The following is an 18,952-nucleotide window of genomic DNA, read 5'->3' as shown; positions in this document are numbered from 1 at the left end:
TTAAATTAAAAAACTCCTGGCCTGCGACAGTTGAAACCCACTCTACTCTCTGAGGAGATTACAAAGCATTCTTTAAATTTAAAAACCTCTGGCCTGCGACAGTTGAAACCCACTCTACTCTTGAGGAGATTACAATGCATTCTTTAAATTTAAAAACCTCCTGGCCTGCGACAGTTGAAACCACTTACTCTCTGAGAGATTACAATGTCATTCTTTAATTAAAAAACCTCCTGGCCTGCGACAGTTGAAACCCACTCTATCTTGAGGAGATTACAATGTCATTCTTTAAATTTAAAAAACCTCCTGGCCTGCGACAGTTGAAACCCACTCTACTCTCTGAGGAGATTACAATGTCATTCTTTAAATTTAAAAAACCTCCTGGCCTGCGACAGTTGAAACCCACTCTACTCTCTGAGGAGATTACAATGTCATTCTTTAAATTTAAAAAACCTCCTGGCCTGCGACAGTTGAAACCCACTCTACTCTCTGAGGAGATTACAATGTCATTCTTTAAATTTAAAAAACCTCCTGGCCTGCGACAGTTGAAACCCACTCTACTCTCTGAGGAGATTACAATGTCATTCTTTAAATTTAAAAAACCTCCTGGCCTGCGACAGTTGAAACCCACTCTACTCTCTGAGGAGATTACAATGTCATTCTTTAAATTTAAAAAACCTCCTGGCCTGCGACAGTTGAAACCCACTCTACTCTCTGAGGAGATTACAATGTCATTCTTTAAATTTAAAAAACCTCCTGGCCTGCGACAGTTGAAACCCACTCTACTCTCTGAGGAGATTACAATGTCATTCTTTAAATTTAAAAAACCTCCTGGCCTGCGACAGTTGAAACCCACTCTACTCTCTGAGGAGATTACAATGTCATTCTTTAAATTTAAAAAACCTCCTGGCCTGCGACAGTTGAAACCCACTCTACTCTCTGAGGAGATTACAATGTCATTCTTTAAATTTAAAAAACCTCCTGGCCTGCGACAGTTGAACCCACTCTACTCTCTGAGGAGATTACAATGTCATTCTTTAAATTTAAAAAACCTCCTGGCCTGCGACAGTTGAAACCCACTCTACTCTCTGAGGAGATTACAATGTCATTCTTTAAATTTAAAAAACCTCCTGGCCTGCCTGGCCTGCGCAGTTGAAAACCACTCTCTCTCTGAGGAGATTACAATGCATTCTTAAATTTAAAAACCTCTGGCCTGCGACATTAAACCACTCTACTCTCTGGAGTTACAAGTCATTTTAAATTTAAAAACCTCCTGGCCTGCGAAGTTGAAACCCCTCTCTCCTGAGGAGATTAATATTCTTTAAATTTAAAAAACCTCTGGCGCGACATTGAAACCCACTACTTCTAGTGAATTATTTCTTTAATTTAAAAAACCCTGGCCTGCGACAGTTGAAACCCACTCTACTCTTGAGAGATTACAATGTATCTTTAAATTAAAAAAACCTCCGGCCCGAGTAAACCACTCTACTCTTGAGGAGATTACAAGTCATTCTTTAAATTAAAAAACCCTGCCTGCGACAGTTGAAACCCACCTATCTGAGGAGTTAATTATCTTAAATTTAAAAAACCCTGGCTGCGTACACCCACTCTACCTCGAGAATTAAAGTCATTCTTTAAATTTAAAACCCCTGCTCTAGGGAAACCACTTATCTTTAAGTAAATCTCTTAATTAAACCTCCGAGCCCAGTTACAACTCCTTTGAATAAACTCTTCTTAAATTAAAAAACCTCTGCTGGGTTAAACAATTCTCTTGAATTAAACTCTCTAAATTAAAACTCTCCTGAGAGACTTTGACCTCTATTGAGATACATTCATTTAATTTAAAAAACTCTTCTGAGTAAAACATCTAAATTTAAATCTCTTAAATTAAAAACACTCTGCTCGAAGTAAATTACTCTTAGTATAAATCATCTAATTAAACCCTGCCTCGAAGTTACTCTCTTTTAAGAATTCATGCTCTTTAAATTAAAAACTCTGCTGTTAAACCTTCTCTTGATACAATTCATTCTTTAAATTTAAAAAACTGCCACTAAACACTTACCTATAATTCAAAACTCTGGCGCGACAGTTGAAACCACTCTACTCTGAGGAGATTCAATGTCATTCTTAAATTTAAAAAACTCCTGGCTGCAGTTGAAACATTACTTTGAGGAGATTCAAGTCTTCTTAAATTTAAAAACCTCCTGGCCTGCGCAGTTGAACCATTATCTCTGGGGATTCAATGTCTTTTAAATTAAAAACCTCTGCCTGCGACAGTTAAACCCACTTACTTTGAGGAGTTACAATGCATTCTTAATTTAAAAAACCTCCTGCCTGCGACAGTTGAAACCACTTCCTCTGAGAGATTACAATGCTCAAATTTCCTTAAATTTAGATAAACAACTCTGGCTGAAGTTAAACCACTTACTCTCTGGAGATTACAATCATCTTAAATTTAAAAACCCTGGCCTGCGACAGTGAACCCACTCTACTCCTGAGGAGATTACAATGTCATCTTTAATTTAAAAAACCTCCTGGCGCGCATTGAACCCATTATCTTAAGTTAAATCTTCTTTAAATTAAACCCTGCCTCGAGTGAACACTTATCTTAAATTAAAAAAAAAAAAAAAAAAAAAAAAAAAAAAAAAAAAAAAAAAAAAAAAAAAAAAAAAAAAAAAAAAAAAAAAAAAAAAAAAAAAAAAAAAAAAAAAAAAAAAAAAAAAAAAAAAAAAAAAAAAAAAAAAAAAAAAAAAAAAAAAAAAAAAAAAAAAAAAAAAAAAAAAAAAAAAAAAAAAAAAAAAAAAAAAAAAAAAAAAAAAAAAAAAAAAAAAAAAAAAAAAAAAAAAAAAAAAAAAAAAAAAAAAAAAAAAAAAAAAAAAAAAAAAAAAAAAAAAAAAAAAAAAAAAAAAAAAAAAAAAAAAAAAAAAAAAAAAAAAAAAAAAAAAAAAAAAAAAAAAAAAAAAAAAAAAAAAAAAAAAAAAAAAAAAAAAAAAAAAAAAAAAAAAAAAAAAAAAAAAAAAAAAAAAAAAAAAAAAAAAAAAAAAAAAAAAAAAAAAAAAAAAAAAAAAAAAAAAAAAAAAAAAAAAAAAAAAAAAAAAAAAAAAAAAAAAAAAAAAAAAAAAAAAAAAAAAAAAAAAAAAAAAAAAAAAAAAAAAAAAAAAAAAAAAAAAAAAAAAAAAAAAAAAAAAAAAAAAAAAAAAAAAAAAAAAAAAAAAAAAAAAAAAAAAAAAAAAAAAAAAAAAAAAAAAAAAAAAAAAAAAAAAAAAAAAAAAAAAAAAAAAAAAAAAAAAAAAACTCCTGCCTGCGACAGTTGAAACCACCACTCTCTGAGGAGATACAATGCATTCTTAATTAAAAAACCTGCCTGCGCAGTTGAACCACCTCTCTCTGAGAATTACATGTATTCTTAAATTAAAAAACCTCCTGGCCTGCGACAGTTAAACCCACCTACTCTCGAGGAATTACATGTATTCTTTAATTTAAAACCTCTGCCTGCGACATTGAACCCACTCTACCTCTGAGGAGATTACAATGTCATCTTAAATTAAAAAACCTCCTGCTCGACAGTTGAAACCACTCTACTCTCTGAGGAGATTACAATGCATTTAAATTTAAAAAACCTGCTGCGACAGTGAAACCCCTCTACTCTCTGAGGAGATAAATGCATTTTAAATTTAAAACTCTGCTCGACAGTTGAACCACCTACTCTCTGAGGAGATACATTCATTCTTAAATTAAAAAACCTCTGCCTGCGACAGTTGAAACACTTTCTCTGGGAGATTACATGTCATTCTTTAATTAAAAACCTCCTGCCTGCGACAGTTGAAACCCACTCTACCTTGAGAGATTACAATGTCATCTTTAAATAAAAAACTCCTGGCCTGCGACAGTTGAAACCACTCTACTCTGAGGAGATTACAAGTCATTCTTTAATTTAAAAAACCTCGGCTGCGCAGTGAAACCCACTACTCTCTGAGGAGATTACAATGCATCTTTAAATTTAAAACTCCTGCCTGCGAAGTTGAACCACCTATCTCTAGAGATTACAATGCATTTAAATTAAAACCTCTGGCCTGCGACAGTTGAACCCACTACTCTCTGAGGAGTTACATGCATCTTTAAATTAAAAAACCTCTGCCTGGACAGTGAACATACTCTCTGAGAATTACAATCATCTTAATAAAAACCTCTGCTGGACATTGAAACCCACTACTCTCTGAGGATACAATGATCTTTAAATTTAAAAACCTCCTGCCTCGACAGTTGAACCATACTCTCTAGGAGATTACATGCATTCTTTAAATTAAAAACCTCCGCTGCACAAACATTTCTCTGTTCAACAAAAAAAATGCTGACATTGAACTATCTTAGAAACATCTTAAATTTAAAACTTCTGACTTAAAATTATTGAAGATAAATCATTCTTTAAATTAAAATCCGGCGACGGAAAACTGTTCATCTTCTTTAATTAAAAAGCCACAAAACATTCTAAAAAATTTTTAAAAACCCAATGAACCTCACAAACCCCTGCCTCGACAGTTGAAACCCACCTACTCTCTAGGAATACAATGCATTCTTAAATTAAAAACCCCTGCCGCGACGTTGAAACACCACCTCTGGAGATTACAAGCATTCTTAATTAAAACTCCGCCTCACAGTTGAACCACCTACTCTGAGGATCATCATTCTTTAAATTTAAAACCTCCTGCCCGACAGTGAACCCTCTACTCTGAGAATTACAATCATCTTTAAATTAAAAACCCTGGCCTCACTGAAACCCACTCACTCCTGGGAATACATGTCATTCTTTAAATTTAAAAAACCCGGCCCGACAGTTGAACCCACTCTCTGAATTACAATCATTTAAATTTAAAACTCCTGCCTGCGACAGTTGAACCACTTACTCTGAGGAGATACAACATCTTAAATTAAAAAACTCTGGCCGCGCTAACCCACTCTACTCCAAATTACATGTCATCTTTAAATTTAAAAAACTCCTGCCTGGACAGTTGAACCCACTCTACCCTGAGGAATTACAATCATTCTTAATTAAAAACCTCCTGCCTGCCATTAAACCCACTCTACTTCGAGAGATTACATCATTCTTAATTAAAACCTCCTGGCCGCACAGTAAACCACTCTACTCCTGGGTACATGTCTTCTTTAATTTAAAACCTCCTGCCTCAAGTTGAAACCCACCTACTCTCGAGAGATACAATCATTTTTAAATTTAAAACTCCTCTCGAAGTTAACCCCACCTCTAGATTACAATTCATTCTTAATTTAAAAACCTCTGGCCTCGACGTGAAACCCCTCACCTCTAGGAATTACAATCATTCTTAATTAAAAAACTCTGCCAGTGAACCCTCACTCCAGAGATAAAGCATTCTTAAATTAAACCCTGCCGCGCAGTAACCATCTACTCTCGGAATTACAAGCTTTAATTTAAAAAACCTGCCTCCATTGAAACCCACTCTACCTCTGAATACAATGTTCTTAAATTAAAAACCTCCTGGCCTCACAGTTAAACCCCTCTACTCTCGAGAATTACATGTCATTCTTAAATTAACCCCTGGCCTGCACAGTTGAAACCTCTCTTCTAGAATCAATGTTCTTTAAATTAAAACCTCCTGCCTGCGACAGTTGAACCCACCTACTCTCTGAGGAGATTACAATGTCATTCTTTAAATTTAAAAAACCTCTGCCTGCGACAGTTGAAACCCACTCTACTCTCTGAGGAGATTACAATGGCATTCTTTAAATTTAAAAAACCTCCTGGCTGCGACAGTTGAACCCACTCTACTCTCTGAGAGATTACAATGTCATTCTTTAAATTTAAAAAACCTCCTGGCCTGCGACAGTTGAAACCCACTCTACTCTCTGAGGAGATTACAATGTCATTCTTAAATTTAAAAAACCTCCTGGCCTGCGACAGTTGAACCCACTCTACTCTCTGAGGAGATTACAATGTCATTCTTAAATTTAAAAAACCTCCTGCCTGCGACAGTTGAAACCCACTCTACTCTCTGAGAGATTACAATGTCATTCTTTAAATTTAAAAAACCTCCGGCCTGCGACAGTTGAACCACTCTACTCTCTGAGGAGATTACAATGCATTCTTTAAATTTAAAAAACCTCCTGGCCTGCGACAGTTGAAACCCACTCTACTCTCTGAGGAGATTACAATGTCATTCTTTAAATTTAAAAAACCTCCTGCCTGCGACAGTTGAAACCCACTCTACTCTCTGAGGAATTACAATGTCATTCTTTAAATTTAAAAAACCTCCTGCCTGCGACAGTTGAACCCACTCTACTCTCTGGAGATTACAATGTCATTCTTTAAATTTAAAAAACCTCCTGGCCTGCGACAGTTGAAACCCACTCTACTCTCTGAGGAGATTACAATGTCATTCTTTAAATTTAAAAAACCTCCTGGCCTGCGACAGTTGAAACCCACTCTACTCTCTGAGGAGATTACAATGCATTCTTTAAATTTAAAAAACCTCCTGGCCTGCGACAGTTGAAACCCACTCTACTCTCTGAGGAGATTACAATGTCATTCTTTAAATTTAAAAAACCTCCTGGCCTGCGACAGTTGAAACCCACTTCTACTCACTGAGGAGATTACAATGTCATTCTTTAAATTTAAAAACCTCCTGGCCTGCGACAGTTGAAACCCACTCTACCTCTCTGAGGAGATTACAATGTCATTCTTTAAATTTAAAAAACCTCCTGGCCTGCGACAGTTGAAACCCACTCTACTCTCTGAGGAGATTACAATGTCATTCTTTAAATTTAAAAAACCTCCTGGCCTGCGACAGTTGAAACCCACTCTACTCTCTGAGGAGATTACAATGTCATTCTTTAAATTTAAAAAACCTCCTGGCCTGCGACAGTTGAAACCCACTCTACTCTCTGAGGAGATTACAATGTCATTCTTTAAATTTAAAAAACCTCCTGGCCTGCGACAGTTGAAACCCACTCTACTCTCTGAGGAGATTACAATGTCATTCTTTAAATTTAAAAAACCTCCTGGCCTGCGACAGTTGAAACCCACTCTACTCTCTGAGGAGATTACAATGTCATTCTTTAAATTTAAAAAACCTCCTGGCCTGCGACAGTTGAAACCCACTCTACTCTCTGAGGAGATTACAATGTCATTCTTTAAATTTAAAAAACCTCCTGGCCTGCGACAGTTGAAACCCACTCTACTCTCTGAGGAGATTACAATGGCATTCTTTAAATTTAAAAAACCTCCTGGCCTGCGACAGTTGAAACCCACTCTACTCTGAGGAGATTACAATGTCATTCTTTAAAATTTAAAAAACCTCCTGGCCTGCGACAGTTGAAACCCACTCTACTCTCTGAGGAGATTACAATGTCATTCTTTAAATTTAAAAAACCTCCTGGCCTGCGACAGTTGAAACCCACTCTACTCTCTGAGGAGATTACAATGTCATTCTTTAAATTTAAAAAACCTCCTGGCCTGCGACAGTTGAAACCCACTCTACTCTCTGAGGAGATTACAATGTCATTCTTTAAATTTAAAAAACCTCCTGGCCTGCGACAGTTGAAACCCACTCTACTCTCTGAGGAGATTACAATGTCATTCTTTAAATTTAAAAAACCTCCTGGCCTGCGACAGTTGAAACCCACTCTACTCTCTGAGGAGATTACAATGTCATTCTTTAAATTTAAAAAACCTCCTGGCCTGCGACAGTTGAAACCCACTCTACTCTCTGAGGAGATTACAATGTCATTCTTTAAATTTAAAAAACCTCCTGGCCTGCGACAGTTGAAACCCACTCTACTCTCTGAGGAGATTACAATGTCATTCTTTAAATTTAAAAAACCTCCTGGCATGCGACAGTTGAAACCCACTCTACTCTCTGAGGAGATTACAATGGCATTCTTTAAATTTAAAAAACCTCCTGGCCTGCGACAGTTGAAACCCACTCTACTCTCTGAGGAGATTACAATGTCATTCTTTAAATTTTAAAAACCTCCTGGCCTGCGACAGTTGAAACCCACTCTACTCTCTGAGGAGATTACAATGTCATTCTTTAAATTTAAAAAACCTCCTGGCCTGCGACAGTTGAAACCCACTCTACTCTCTGAGGAGATTACAATGTCATTCTTTAAATTTAAAAAACCTCCTGGCCTGCGACAGTTGAAACCCACTCTACTCTCTGAGGAGATTACAATGGCATTCTTTAAATTTAAAAAACCTCCTGGCCTGCGACAGTTGAAACCCACTCTACTCTCTGAGGAGATTACAATGTCATTCTTTAAATTAAAAAAAACCTGCCTGCGACTGGCAACAAACAAAAATTTGTCTCATTTTCTTCATAAAAACAAAAAAAAAAGGAATAAACAGTAATGAAAATATCATAGAAAACAGCTAAAAATAAATAATCTTTAAATGATGCTTTCAAAATATATTATAATAGATATAGATTATAATGTCATTCTTTAAATAAAAAAAAAAACTCCTGGCCAGCGACAGGCAACAAACAACAATTTGTCTCATTTTCTTCATTAAAAATTTTAAAAAGGAATACACATAATAACAATATCATAGCAAAGAGCTAAAAAAAATTTTTTTTTTAAATGATGCTTTCAAAATATGGACCACAGAAGAATGGAAACAATACCATCGACGTCAAGGAAAACAAATGAATCAAAGACTATAAAATCTTAACAACGCCACTACCACATTGTCTCATTAGTCTGTAGTGTTTCTTTGATTCATCCTGTTTTGTTGACAAAGGGGAAACCCGAAACGTCCATTTTATCTGTTTTTGTATATCAAATTGAAGCTTACATTCAATTTCACATTGTTATTTATTTCAGTGAATTGTCTGTGTATGTTAAAAAAAAACCCAAAAAACAAACATTGAGATTCCATACCTCATCTTCTGGAACAGAGCAAGGATCATCTGTGCTTCGCTGATGATTGAGCCACAGAAAAAAAAAAAAAGAAAAAAAAAGGGAAAAAGATAATTATAATTCCATCAAAATTTGTAGAACAAATAAATAAATAAATAACGTATGGAAATGAATGCAATTTTCAACATCTTTTAAAATATCTAAAAAGGCATCAAATCCAATCAAAGAGCTAAAACGGGACACCCTTACTCACAATACAGTCATGACCCAAAACAGCAGTATGTTTGGTCCATTGTATAATATAATTCTTAAAAAAGCTTTTTCCGTCCCTTTTTTAAAAAAAAATTGCTAGTCAAAAAAAAAGAAATCATAAACCTGGGAAATGCAAGGGTCAGTTCCATACACATAAACAGTCCAATTTTGTTTTTCTTTAAATTTTTTTTTCAGATTGCCAATTCAGGACGTTTCCAATTTTAGGACATTTGGCTTCTATGATTAAAAGGTAAAGTCAACCTGGATTAGGGCTGTATGAGACCAAGACTAAAAAAAAATCCAGAACCATGGAAATAAATATCAAAAAAAAAAACCAAAAAAAAACTGTTCCCCCTCAGATTCAGTCATCCAGGGCCTTTCAATCTAATATAAATTATTAGGAATATCTTAAAAGGGCATGTCCACGAATTCACCATGCTTAAATAAGGTTCTTCATCCAGCCTCATTATTCCCTGACAGGCCAAATGTATCCAAATTTCCACTGGTGCCTGTTAGGCACTCACTTTGTATTAGCACCACTGTTAGCCAGGCACTCATCTCTATTTCAGTAAAATGAAATGTCTTTGGATGTGTGTGTGAGTGTGTGTGTAATTGGATGTGTGTGAGCTTGTGTTCGTATGTCCGAATCTGCAGTATATAATGTTTTTTTAATGATGGTCAATGTGAAGCGCTTCGAAGCTTCGGCAGAAGCGCTATATAAATGTACATTAATCATTATTATAAAATCAATTTCCCGAAGATAAAATGCTGAGGCCAGAGATTTGGGATCATTGTCATCCATCCAGTCACTGATGATGTCAACATTGCTGGGCTTTTTTCTTGTCTTTTTTTGTACGAAACAAGACACAGTATGGTTCAGCCTTCAATGCCACTCACTATCTAAGGCCAAGAAACTGAACCCAAGGTTAACAGTTCACCCTGGATCGTGCTCAATAACTTGGAGACATTTTTGGACCAAGAGAAATGTTGATTTTGGTAAAGCATATCATAAGAATGTAATAAGATATTATGTTACAAACGACAAAATTTAAACCATCCTCAGCATCAAGAACGAGCTGTGGCAAGCATATCAACTTTTGCATAGGGGATTAAATGGCCTTAGAGATAAATATACATTTTTTTGTTTTGTTTGTTTGTTGCTTTAGGTCTCTTCCAACACAATTGAGATTATATGAGAGACCGCTGAAACAAAAAAACAAGCAATCTAACAAAAATAGTACAAATGTAAATCAAAATCATAACCTAAAGATATCATAAGCTAAATTATAAATAACCAAGAACAAACAGGCAGAAGATTTACAGAAAAAAAAATATCCCCTGTCAAAAATACAATCACAAACCAAAGAAGCAGGATAGGCTAGTAAAGAGAAGAAGAAACGACATCACTATCGGATCGTACACCCATACGAACATCATAGGTATATGATTCAAGGGTGATGCTCCCATCCAACCACCCGCAGATAAATATACATCAATCTGTGAAATCAAATAAAACACAAAACTAGGGTTTTCAAATGTCAAACTTTAATATCAATCCATTTAAAATTATTGATTAACAGTCACAGTCACCTTGACTCATTAATCTCAAATCTATTCTTCTTATGGACACACGTATCCAAATTTCCACTGGTGCCTGTTAGGCATTCAACTCATCTATATTTCAGTAAAATGAAGTAACGTGTCTAAATAAACTGAATTTCCCCGAAGATGCTGATGCAAATTTATCTATTAAGAAATAGTGAGATCTTCATAAATATGAACAACAAACTTAACTTTCAGGAAAAGTGTCATGATTTAAAATAATATGGACAATGACAATGAATTATCATTAAAAAAAAAGAAAAATTTTAATCAAAAAAAATATTTTTAAAAAGAAGCAAAATTCCCCATTTAATAATTGGATGAGGTCAAGTTACTCTAAATCATTAACTCTTTAAGATTCAACCCGACAAAAACCGACAACGGCCAAATAAAGAGGATATTCAAAAACTTGAGAGAGTCCAGAGACAAGGCGCCCGGTTCATAACTGGGAACTATAAGAGCAGAACCCCAGGATGCATGACAAAAATGTTAGAAGAAATCAGCCTCCAACAAAAGAAAAGAAACCCGTCTGTCATTCATGTTCAAGATAATAACAGATCAAATACCATCAATAAAGGCAGACTCCTTTTTCACGCCACGACCAAACAAAAGAAAAATCCGAGCACTCACTTTCGCCAACCATATAACCGAAAACCCCATTGAGAGATACGCCACAAACAATTCGAACTGCTTCAAAATCCCACAGACAAGAACACAAAACTACAGAAATTCTTTCTTCATTAGAACTATCTCGGAGTAGAATGGGCTGGATGAACTGGTCATCATGGCACCACACCTAAACGATTTCAAGGCCCGACTGACATGGGCCCGCGCCCCATGAGGACGCCGCTGAAATACAACCAGACCATTGGTTTCTTCAGCGCCAACCATACAGAAATATTCATGGGCGGGGTAGTCAAGACTGGCCTTAGTAAGTAAAATCCAATCGTTGTGAAGGAAGTGACAGGCCCTGTCACTGTCGCAGGATGTTTTCTGCTTTGATTTTTATAAATTTGCCGACAGAAAAGAAAATATGTTTCAGAAATTGCGATTTGGATCCTATTTTATTTGCGGGTGAAAATCATTGGCATTGCACTTTGTTTGGTAAAAATCCGTAAAAAAATTACGACTTTGGTGATGAAAAATGACTTTGAAGACAATTATTGTATTATAACTCCCTTATTTGTGGGTCGATTTTGTCATTCGAGGTATCGATTTTATTGTAATAAAGAGATAGGAACTTCAGAGTTATTTTTTCTGATGCGAAATTATTACTTTGTAATTTTAGCACCAAGAAAAATAGTTGGTAAATAAATTTGTTACACCTCTTTGATCTACCGCCACCATCCATTCGTGTAGAATTGTGAATCAAGCGTTTCAAAGTCTTCGACCAATCATAGGCTATCTATCCAGCTGGCCGAAACAAAGATGCTTCTCCCCGTCAATGTATTACGTTATTGTTATGCAAGGAACATAACACCTTATTGAATAGGCCTAAAAGCTAAAATCTAAAAGTAAAAAGTATAATTCTGAGGAATTTGAAAGTCACATTGCTGAAATCAGCTTGAAAAAAGAAGTACATTGGTCTTTGTTTCAGAAAAACCGGTTGAAAACCAACTGTTTTACGAATAAATTTGATTATAAAAATTGCTTTTGTTTATTTTAGCTTTTTTTAACAAATTTTTTATTTATCGGCCAATTTTCTTGATTTTTATATCATTCTTCATATCTCAATGAGACGAGATCAGTGATGTACTTTGTTTGTTTCAAATGTAACTAGAACATAATTTGGCTTTTTTACCTATCAACCGTGCCTGGATAATTTATTCATCAACGTAGCGATTGTGACGCAACTATTCCATGGCCGTCTTCCACTGCCTTAACGATGATTCAATTCATTGTTGACGGCTGTTGACATGTGAGTTGTCAGAATCGTTGAAAGGTCAAGATGCTCAGTAGCCAATCGTTCTCTGTCAAAAACTTTAAGAACTCACGAGAACAAAAGTTTGAAATTTGGTGATGGACGGATCTATGAAATCGTTTCTGGGCGGAGTTTAGCCATGAGTGACTGTAGAAAAAGAAAATACGACTGCAGATATCAAAGAGTAGGCTTATATCATTAAAGGATGTCTACATGATTGACATGGCCATATAGGGAACTCATTATCTACTCCCCCAAAAAGAATCTAAACACGAGAGGGTTATGGAAAAATAAATTATTAGAGAACATCTGCAAAAAAAAAATATTTTAAAAACACTGAATGCCACTCACCCGATTGGTTTTGTGATTTTGTAGGGTTATTCCACATCGAAAGGTCTGGATAAAATGCTGAGTGAGGTTGCTGTCCTTCGAGAGTTGTCTCCACTTTCCACAGTCTCCGCGCTGACATTGTACCCAATAGGGCAGTCGCTCACTACAGAAATAGCCTCGTACACTGGGGGTCAACCGACTCTTGGAGGACAACATTCGTTTCCAACTGGCAAAGTCTGAATAGCCATCTTTGTGACTGAATACAAAAATAAATAAATGACAAGACTGATTTACTATATGATAATAATAATAATAATAATAATAATAATAATAATAATAATAATAATAATAATAATAATAATAATAATAATAATAACAATAATAAAATAATAATATATACTTTATTCATCAAAAAAAAAAGAAGAATGGAAATTCGTTTATTTACAGACGTGGCACAAAGTTGAGAATCTATGGCGACAATATATACATATAATGCAAATGCACAAAAATGAAAAAATATACAACCAAGAACCAATAGCAACACTTTATATATTAATTTGATAAATTGAGATAGGTCATACCTCTGGCCTTAAGTCCGAACTTGTGTGTGTATATTTAAAAGATTTAATTTAATAGTATTTTGGCACCAATTTCAAAACTCCAAGAGCATCTTCAAGTCATTAAAATTAAAACGTATTCAAAATAAAAGTTGATACCAAACTAAATAATTTTAAGGTTTTTGACGTGTTATTTAATCCTTGTTTAAGTAAATTGTTGATTTTTTAAAGCTAACTATGGCGACCACAATATTCATCTTCTAAAAATTATAAATTTTTTAAATTTTCGAGTAAAATAGACAGGTCTGATTGAGGGATCCTCAACGATCACAGCTTACCTTCTGTAGTAATGCTCAAAGCATTCATTGCAGTAGTGCTCTCCCATGGATATGTGGTACCAGCGAGAAGTCCATCTGTTGCCTGCACAACTGTTTTGATAGATAATATAAATCATTTTAAGAATGATGACTAAGAGAAGTGTTATCCAAATAACAATGACAACAACCATAATAATGATGATGATAATAATAATGATAATAATAATAATAACAATAATGCTGATGATGATGATAATAATAATAATGATAATAAATAATAAACAATACAATTGTGATATTACTGTAGAAATGAACAATAAAATCAAGTTGTTCAAATTCCTTGTAAAATCTTTGAATACCTGGCAAAGGGGCCATGACTCGAGATGAAGAAAGAAGAAAAATTGGACAAACCTTTCAAAACACAAAATGGTTTTGTATATCTGTTAACCAAAATATAAGCAACAAAACACTAAATAAAAATAACAAAAAAGTCCCCTATCTATCAAAATACAAGAAGCAAGATGATGGCTTTTTTAAACTAAGTTGAGGATTAAGGGATGATGAGCAATAAGAATATCTCAATCGTCACTAACGTTTTTATTCTTCATTGTCAAGTCACTTCTCTACTCTCTTCCTTTCTTATTAATATCAACATCAACGTAAGTGTCTGCTCCACTCAATTTTCTGAATGAATATTCAAATCTCTTGTGTTCCATGTTTGTGTTGAGATTATAGGACTCTTACTTACTTACTTATCCAAACCAGCGACCACCTGAGCTCTAGCCCTTCGGTCTTGTGCCATGACGTAGAACTTAGACGTCTTTTGTAGTTGTTCCAGGTAACCAGAATATAGGACTCATCACTTAGTGTCTGGCTTGCCAATAAGCGTTCATGGTGTTTGTGTGTTGACCTCATGACCTCATTACCTCAAGAAGTTGCAAGAGGGACTCGAGATAAATAATATGTTTGTTGTTTTTGTTTTTAAGGGTTTTACGGCGCTTGCAACACATTTAGGTTATATCAACTCCAGTAAAAAGGGATAGTCGAAAGTTCTAGAATTACAATTAAAGCATCCAAGAGAGAGTAAAAGACAAAGGGGAATTGGGAACAAATAGGGATCAGATGTAGATTTCAAGAGCATACCGCCAATGTACTTAGTCTGATATCACCTATAAGTCTCACCCAGACACAAGCACAAGATCCAACAAAGAGAAATACACTCAAATGCTTACATTATACATTAAAAATAACAAATATAATAATACATAACGGAGAGATGATTTACAAGGAAAAAATATCATCTCCCAAAACAATAACTATGCATTCGACTGTTTCCCTCCCAGCCAGGACTCCGGCCAGGGTCGGGACAAAACCAAGCAATCTCATACCAAGACAAAGATAGAAAAAGCATGTTGGACAACAGATATAAGGGGATAGAAGACACAATAAGTACCTCCCTGCCCACTGTGGAGGTAGGGAACCCCACCCAGAATTAATATATTTTGATATCACTATTTTTTTGGAGGGGTTGATAGAGCGTCCATGTCGTAGTCTGACGAAGGTGCTGTAACAGTTAGGTCCTGGGTTCAAATCCCATTGGCACAAAAGTTTTTATTCTCGATTGTCTTCTGGCACTTCTCTACTCACGTCATCATTATGTTGTTGTTGTTGTTGTTGTTGTTATTATCAACAAAAGAGCATTCTCCACTCACTTTTCAAAAAGAATTCAAAGCTTTCATAAGATAAAGGAAAATATAAAATACTGCACCTGGTAGTGGCCCTGGCAAAACAGATGGGTACAATGCAGGGGCAACCAGAACAATCGCATCTCTTTCTAAGGATGTCATAATCATCATCATCCTCTCTAGGATATTTGCCAGAGGGCTTGATAGCCCTAGCTGATCTGCAAAAATATTAAAAAGTAAATAAATAAATCAATAACTAAATAAATAAGTAAAAGAAATATGATAGATGTATGTAAGTATAAGAAGAGACACAGAAATACCAGCAAACAAAGCCATGAACGCATTTTTCACAATGTCTGGTCAGGGTAAATATAAAGGATGACCATCAACGATAAATTCACAGTGTGCTTTAAGCAGGGACCTCAAACACATAAAATGTCTGTATAAAATAGATTCAATGTAAGACCATCGGTCTCTAATTTCTATGGCATAAGACTGTGAAAGATGGAGGGATCTTAAATAGAGGATAGGACAAGCGCATGACTAGAAGGCTAAAGGCTCTAAGCCAAATAAGTTATAAAGTAAAACGGACCAACACACAAAACTATGTGTATCCTTGAGTGCTTATAGTCTGATTCATAGTTTAGTGAGAATTAATTATAAACGCGGATGGCAAAATGCAATAGCAAAGACCAGAGTGACGTCAACTTCAAAATATCTATACACATAACAAAGATTTTATAGGAATAACGAGCTGGTCTGCATTATGGTTTTGGTTTTCTTTTTTCTTGTGTGCGTGACTTTATTTAATACATCCCTGCTTCAAGGTGGTATAAGTGGCATAATTTGTTCTCTTGAAATTCATGGAAACAATTTATAATGAATGATGGAGCTTGATGTACAATTTTGATCTACCATTTCCATCAGCCTATTGAACTTCTTACCATTATCAAAAGCAATTTTAAAACTTTTTCCTCCTACTTTATTAGACTCACCTTTTCATGTCAAGTGTACAAAAATGTCTTTTTGTTCTTTAAAATCAAGTGGTCACAGGGTCTCCTTTTATACTTCTAGTTACATCCATTCTTGAAATCTATAAAATTTGTAAGGAATTAAAGTAGGCAAAATGAAATCAATAATTTCAACAATGAAAAAATGGATATATTGATGATAGCTGAAATGATTATAAAGGAGATAAAATAACAAGTCCACGTAAAGCAGGGAGTAGCATTAAGAAAGTAAGAAAATTACAAATGTAATGGACAATAAATAATAACGTTCCCAGACTTAAAACATAACTAGATATATATGCATATCTGAATAAAACGTTCTTGAAGCAAACCATATCAGATGGCTCAACTAAAGAAGAAATGACTGTATTATGCTCGTTTCCGCACAGACCCTTTTGGCTACATGCCTACTTTTACTTTTAGCTTTCGGGTCTCTCTCAATTACTACCCTAAAATGATGAATAATTGAGACTAGCACAGCAGTAGGGATGTATGCATCACAACAAGTTGGTTTTGTTGGAAATATTACTGAATTTACAAAGATTATAATAATCTGAAGAAGAAAGAGGTTTGTTACAGATTTCACAAAATTCAAAATAAAGAAGGTCAGATGCACTGAGCATTTTATACTGTTACTGTTAGTATAGTATAGTATAGTATAGTATAGTATAGTATAGTATAGTATATAGTATAATATAATATAGTATAGTATATAGTATAGTATAGTATAGTATAGTATGGTATAGTATAGTATAGTATAGAATAGTACAGTATATCATTAGTATAGTATAGTATAGTATAGTATAGAGTAGTATAGTATAGTATAGTATAGTATAGTATAGTATAGTATAGTACAGTATAGTATAGTATTAGTATAGTATAGTATAGAATAGTATAGTATAGTATAGATTAGTATAGTATAGTATAGTATAGAGTAGTATAGTATAGTATAGTATAGTATAGTATAGTATAGTATAGTACAGTATAGTATAGTACAGTATAGTATAGTATAGTATAGTACAGTATAGTATAGTATAGTATAGTATATAGTATAGTATAGTATAGTACAGTCAGAGACGCCAACTTTAAATTTGGCTCACAGGAGTTTCAGACACCACTCGTAGGAATTTCAATGCCGAAAGAGGAATTTCCGCACACAAGAAAAAGAAATTGGAATGGTATTTGGCATTGTGTTTACACATTGTATAGTTCTAAATAGATAACAGATTAGAATTATATTATGATACATAAACACATTGCCGAATACAATCCCAAAGTTTCCTTATTTCAAATGAAGTAAAGCGCCAAAACCTAATGGTAGAGATTGTAGTACTGGTGGGAGTGGGAATGATGTGGTGCTGGTGGTTATTGTAGTAGTGGTAGTAATGATGAAGATGTGATAGTGGTTGTTGTTGTTGTAGTTGTGGTCGTGATGTTGATGTGGTGGTGGTTGTAGTAGTGGTGGTAGTGATGTTGATGTGGTGGTGATGGTGGTTGTAGTACAAATGGTAGTGATGATAATGTGGTAGTGGTGGTTGTAGTAGTAGTGGTAACGATGATGATGATGTGGTGGTGGTGGTTTTTAGTAGTAGTAGCAGTAGTGATGATGTGGTGGTGGTTGTAGTAGTAGTGGTAATGATGTTGTGGTGGTGGTGGTGATTGTAATAGTAGTGGTCGTGATGATGATGTGGTGCTGGTGGTTGTAGTAGTAGTGGTAGTGATGATGATGATGTTGTAGTGGTAGTTGTAGTAGTAGTAGTGATGATAGTGTGGTAGTGGTGGTTGTAGTAGTAGTGGTAGTGATGCTGATGTGGTGGTGGTGGTTGTAGTAGTAGTAGTAGCAGTAGTGATGATGTGGTGGTGGTTGTAGTAGTAGTGGTAATGATGTTGTGGTGGTGGTGGTGGTTGTAGTAGTAGTAGCAGTAGTGATGATGTGGTGGTGGTTGTAGTAGTAGTGGTAATGATGTTGTGGTGGTGGTGGTGATTGTAATAGTAGTAGTAGCAGTAGTGATGATGTGGTGGTGGTTGTAATAGTAGTGGTAATGATGTTGTGGTGGTGGTGGTGATTGTAATAGTAGTGGTCGTGATGATGATGATGTGGTGGTGGTGGTTGTAGTAGTAGTAGCAGTAGTGATGATGTGGTGGTGGTTGTAGTAGTAGTGGTAATGATGGTGTGGTGGTGGTGGTGATTGTAATAGTAGTGGTCGTGATGATGATGTGGTGCTGGTGGTTGTAGTAGTAGTGGTAGTGATGCTGATGATGTTGTAGTGGTTGTAGTAGTAGTAGCAGTAGTGATGATGTGGTGGTGGTTGTAGTAGTAGTTGTAATGATGTTGTGGTGGTGGTGGTGATTGTAATAGTAGTGGTCGTGATGATGATGTGGTGCTGGTGGT

The 18,952-nt window shown here is 34.9% G+C and overlaps 1 protein-coding gene across 3 annotated transcripts in view; it reads right to left on the bottom strand.

Annotated features, from left to right (window-relative positions):
* LOC144956959 (lysine-specific histone demethylase 1B-like) overlaps positions 1-18,952 on the bottom strand; it is a 50,832-nt gene that overhangs the window by 28,862 nt on the left and 3,018 nt on the right. For all 3 annotated transcript variants that reach the window (XR_013642049.1, XM_078887809.1, XM_078887808.1), the window contains exons 2-6: positions 16,546-16,643; positions 15,634-15,768; positions 13,887-13,976; positions 13,013-13,247; positions 8,908-8,946 (exon numbers count right to left, since the gene is read on the bottom strand). Coding sequence is in view for 2 of the 3 variants with exons in the window: in XM_078887809.1 (XP_078743935.1) it covers positions 8,908-8,946; positions 13,013-13,247; positions 13,887-13,976; positions 15,634-15,768; positions 16,546-16,553 (507 nt within the window). In the remaining variant the exon portion in view is untranslated. The remainder of the gene's footprint in view (positions 1-8,907; positions 8,947-13,012; positions 13,248-13,886; positions 13,977-15,633; positions 15,769-16,545; positions 16,644-18,952) is intronic.

Source organism: Berghia stephanieae, chromosome 11 (genome assembly GCF_034508935.2).
Source record: "Berghia stephanieae isolate SIO BIC M18660-M18661 chromosome 11, UCSD_Bste_1.3, whole genome shotgun sequence".
In the NCBI taxonomy this organism is placed as follows: domain Eukaryota; kingdom Metazoa; phylum Mollusca; class Gastropoda; order Nudibranchia; family Aeolidiidae; genus Berghia; species Berghia stephanieae.
This window is presented reverse-complemented; position numbering and strand designations above follow the sequence as displayed.